Here is a 5,002-nt window from a genome sequence, read left to right as displayed (position 1 = left end):
ACCACTTCGAACGTCAGCTTTTCCTTGCGGAAGTTCTTGTCGGAGCCGAAAACGACTTCCAACGTGATCTGGCCGAGTGACTTGGCCTTCCGTCCAGGGACGACTCCATAGAACTGCATGCTGCTCTCGCTGAGTTTGGACATCGGGATGCCCATCCCCTTGAGTGTGTCGGCGTACATGATGTTCAAGCCACTGCCGCCGTCCATGAGGACTTTGCGTAGTCGAACTCCTTCCACCACCGGGTCGACGACCAGAGCCTGTCTCCCCGGGGTGGGTACATGTGCCGGATGATCCGACTGGTCGAAGGTGATCGCAGTCTGAGACCATTTGAGGAACTTGGGGTTGGTGGGGGTGGCCATGTTCACCTCTCTGTTCACTAGCTTCAGTCGACTCTTGCTCTCAACGTCAGCAAAAATCATGAGAGTTGCATGGACTTGGGGGAACGGATCCTCCTTATCCTCCTCATCCCGTTCGTTGTCCTTTTCACTCGGTTGCCCTTCACCGAACCCCTGGATCAGGAGGCGACACTGTCGAGTGGTATGCTTCGCATATATGGGGTTGCCCTCTTCATCCATCTTCGTATGAACCGGACATGGCTAGTCCAGGATGGGGTTATTGAACTGTTTCTTCTTGGGGGTGAACTGAGCCTTCCCTTTGCCCTTGAACTTGGCATTGGTTACGGCTGCAGCTTCTGCTTGCGGAGCAGTCGGAGCTTTCTGCTTCTGCTTCCGAGTGTTGCCTCCATCTCCATCAGCGACTATTTTGTGCTTGCCGCTTCGGATGCGGTCTTATTCTTCGCCATTAGCATAGTGCGTCGCTATTTCCATCATCTTGCTCATGGAGATGTCGCCTGTTCGGCCGAACTTCAGGTACAGATCTCTGTACCGCACGCCTGCCTTGAAGGCGCGGACTGCTTGATGCTCGGTGACGTTCTCCACCGTGTGGTAGAGAGTTGTCCAACGCTGAATGAAGTCTCGCAGGGGCTCATTCTGCTTGTGGACACAGTGCTGGAGCTCCACGAGGCCAGCAGGGCGCTTGCACGTCCCTTCAAAGGTCCTGATGAACACTCGGGCCAGATCTGCCCAGCTGTAGATGCTTGAGGGGGCCAACTGGTTCAGCCACGCTCGCGCCGAGCCGTCGAGCATTAGAGGGAGGTGCTTCATGGCGACATGGTCGTCTCCTCCTCCGATCTGGACTGCTACTCGGTAATCATCCAGCCACGTTTCTGGCTTGGACTCCCCTGTAAACTTGCTAATTCCCGTCGCCAATCGGAAGTTGGGAGGGATGTCAGCCGAACGGATGGCTCGACTGAAACACTCGGGACCAGAAACGATGGCCCTGCTTCCACTCGGACGGTCAATATCGTGACCATCGCGGTGGGCCTGGCCCCTGTCGACCCTCCGCTGGGCGATATGCCCTCTTGCATCGAGCCTTGGGTCGTAAGTGTCACCGACTGAACGCCGATCATCATGATGTCGGGGCCCGTAGGGCCCACCCCGCGGAGGGGTGCGTGAACGGCAGCGATCTTCGTGATTTATGGAACGGCTGCCTCCTCTGTGCCGCTGATGGGAACCTGGGCTGTGAACCGACTGATGCGTATCCGCATGAACATAACTATTATGGATCATGTTATGCGACTGGGAGACTGCCGAATTCTGCTGCTGCGCCGTGTGCAACAGGGCTCGGATCTGCTCGATTCCCCTACCAGCCTCTGAATCAGTCGGCTGGAGGGAATCGGCTATCTTGGCAGCCGCAGCCAAGTTGAGGAGGGGCGTGCGGAACAACTCCACGTTGCTCCGCCGAGTGTGTCGACTGGCAGAACGGCGAGGCGGACGACGCGCGCCGAACGTTTCGTCGATCTCGTGCTCGTTCCGGCCAGCTTGACGGGGATCTTCATGAGAGTTGGCCATGTGTACTTCTGCTGCAGGCCCGCGACCCGCGTACTCGGAAGGAAACTCAGTCGGAACCGAGCCCGAGTGCTTGGACAGCGGGGCAACCACAACAGACTCTAGAATCGCCACTTGTGAAGACGCGTTCTGGCGCGCCTGGGCGTGTTGCACCCAACGCTGAAGTCGCGGACGGCGGGACCACTTGCTGCGGCGCGTGACAGCGGTATAGGTCGGCACCGGAGCCGACTGCTGGAGAAGAAGAATGCCGCGGACGCCAGCACGGAAGTGCGTAGCCCCACGACAGGGAAGCGCCTCAACGTCGAGAGGAGCATCCCGAAGCCACGCCGAATCGTCGACGATGAAGGAGAGAGCGCCGAAGAAGATCTGGTGACCCATGCTCAAATCTCCACCGGACGACATGACGAAAGGAAGTAGTCGCAAACTCGCCGGAAGTCGCTCAGACGCCTGCCCCACGGTGGGCGCCAACTGTCGTGGGTATAAGCCTGACAGTAGATGTGTAGGGTACGAAAAGGATGGGCAGAGTCCCAGCTACGGCGAGGCTGTATGAGTTCAGGCCCCTCTACGGTGGAGGTAATAGCCCTACGTCTCAATGCTCTGGGAGCTTGTTGTCGAGTAGAATATGGAATACAATGATTTTCTAACCCCTGCACCAGAGGGGGAGGGTGGCTTATATAGAGTGCGCTGCCCTCCACAACGGTTCCGGTACAGGGGTGGAGTAGTGGCGATTGAATGCGTACGTTACCGGTAACGTACGTCCTAAATGCTAATAAATGCACAGGGAAATGTACGACCGTTTCCCTCGAGGGGGGTTACGATGTTCCGAGTGGCAGCCAGTCAGTTAGTTGGATGTTCTCCGAATGCTAGTCTCCGACTGGATGGTCGAGGACCTGTTGCCTACTGGACGATGGGGACTCCTTAATTCAGTCGGAACTGACTAAGGGCCTTGTCCCTTATGAGGGGTAGTCCTTGGGTAGGACTTATAGGGCATGCCTATAACCCTACCCTAGGACTATAACCCCATCAAGTAGCGCGGGTTTGCAAGAACACTACTAATAGTTTTCTTATCACTAGTGCTGGTATGATACACGCTACAACTATATGTCTTAGCAGTAGCGCGTCTTACACGCGCTCGTGGTAAGTAATAGCTATAGCGCCTTACTAGTAGTGCGCTAACCCACACTATTAGTAGGCAGTAAACCCGCGCTATTGCTAGACTTTTCCCTAGTAGTGGACACTTCTCTCTATTAGGTAGCTAACACAATATGAAACCACTAAATTAACCCTTAAAAACCCCCAACCCCCATTCAAAAAAAAACCCCAACTCCGGCCAGATGTTGACGCGTGGATGTCATTTGGTTCCGGTAACTGGGACTAAAGTTCCTCCTGACTGGGCTCCCCGCAGCGGCTACGTGAAGACCCTTTGGGTCCGGTTCGTAAGTCAACCGGGACTAAAGGGTCGGAACTACGGAACCGGGGCTAATGGGCCTGTGGAACAGGGACAAATGAGTCTTTTTCTATTAGTGTACTGAGATTGATGAAAAATGACTAGCATTAAGATAACATCTGTATACTTATTCAGAAATACATAAGTATGATTGACATACATACATCTGTGACTTTAACGTGTAAAAGCACGCATCTGCCATGCCATGTTTAGTTTAACGGAATTATGTACTAAGACATTTGGAAACTCACTAAAAGTGCACTTGAAAGCTCATACACGAAGAAACAAAACAGTCGAAGGCCCCGGACGGTTAGAAGCTCCGATTGTTCATTCGGCTGCGAACCCGCCGTATGAATATGTCAGCGGCGTGGTCGATCTCCTCCTCGACGTTGAACTCCATTCCGTCCCCTTCCCTGCACCTCCTGATGACGTCCATCACCGACGGCTCGTCGTCAGGCAGCCGACCCTCCTCCATTCTCTCCCCACCACCACCGCGTTCCTCCTCGTCGACATCGTTGCCCTCCTGGAGGTTGCATTCGCCATCGTCGTTGTCGAACAGTGAGTGCGTCCAGTCCGGGCCGTCATCGTCGTCGCCGATCACTTCTTGCAACAGCTCGGAGAGGCCTGGAACATCGACTCCATGCAGCACGGCCTGCCCGTCCTCCTTCTCCGCCAACGTCGACGAGGCGAGGGCCTTGCGGTGGTCGTCCACCGGGTCTCCCTGGCGGTCCGGCATGAGGGCACGGAGGTGGCGCGACACCGTGCCGACCATCGCCGTCCGGTGGCGGAGCGAGGCGAGGAAGAGGAGCCGCGCCTTGAGGACGCCGGCCCTGCCCCTCAGCGCCCGCACCGCCTTCCGCAAGAAGTCGGCAGCCTTGCTGATCGTCTTGGCCTTCATCTTTTTGTCTAGCTTTTTTCGAACTCTTTCTTGGCTACCTAACTACTAGTAGTTCTCAAGCGAGAGTGCAGGAATGCAATTATGCAACCAAGAGAGAACAAATTGGTGGTGCTGGTTCTAAATGGCAATTAGCGAGTGCGTGTCTGGTAATGGCGAGACTGAAGTGTTGATGCATGCCACATGTGCCTTGTTGTAAGGACACGGGAGCTCAATTATTTATAGATGCAGGCAGCTAGCCAACTCAGGGTAACAGGAAGGTCAAAAGAAGGAAAGGTACCAAGAAACTTGGGAGCTCGACAAAGCAAAAGGCTGGGAGCAAGAGAGGCACTGTCCAATCAAACTCTTCTATGGACCAAAAGCTCTTTTTGAGGAGTGCACTTCAGGAATGCATTTTACCTTTCAGGTGGATGTCACTCCATATTCAAACTATATCTATATCCAACTCTAGAAAGTTGGGAAATACTTTGATATTTTTGACATTCTGCAAAAGATAATGAAAATGTAGCATTTTAAACTTTCTCCATCCATTATAATGATGTCCATGCACTTCTATGTAAAACCGTCCGGACTCTGAATTTCTCACCTATACCTACTAATAAAAGAAATAGGTATTCTTAGTCCGTCATGCTATTTTATAGAAAAAACCCTGATGTTTCTGACATTAAATCCGTAGTACATATTAAATATTTTTTAAAATACTCATATCTTCTAAACCGTAACTTCAAATTTAACATGTTATATATGAAACTT

The 5,002-nt window shown here is 53.2% G+C and overlaps 1 protein-coding gene across 1 annotated transcript; it reads right to left on the bottom strand.

Annotated features, from left to right (window-relative positions):
- Positions 1–3,553: 3,553 nt before the first annotated feature.
- LOC123408640 lies at positions 3,554–4,252 on the bottom strand. The gene has a single exon (XM_045101700.1). It carries the CDS (start codon positions 4,250–4,252, stop codon positions 3,665–3,667), a length of 588 nt encoding a protein of 195 aa, XP_044957635.1. The 3' UTR covers positions 3,554–3,664.
- Positions 4,253–5,002: the final 750 nt, after the last annotated feature.

This window comes from Hordeum vulgare, chromosome 7H, assembly GCF_904849725.1.
Source record: "Hordeum vulgare subsp. vulgare chromosome 7H, MorexV3_pseudomolecules_assembly, whole genome shotgun sequence".
Classification (NCBI taxonomy): Eukaryota; Viridiplantae; Streptophyta; class Magnoliopsida; order Poales; family Poaceae; genus Hordeum; species Hordeum vulgare.
Note: the sequence above shows the minus strand (reverse complement) of the source record. Positions and strands in the feature narration are given on the sequence as shown.

Coding starts and splice junctions, on each gene's coding strand:
- LOC123408640 (XM_045101700.1), bottom strand. CDS start 4,252: ATGAAGGCCAAGACGATCAGCAAGGCTGCCGACTTCTTGCGGAAGGCG.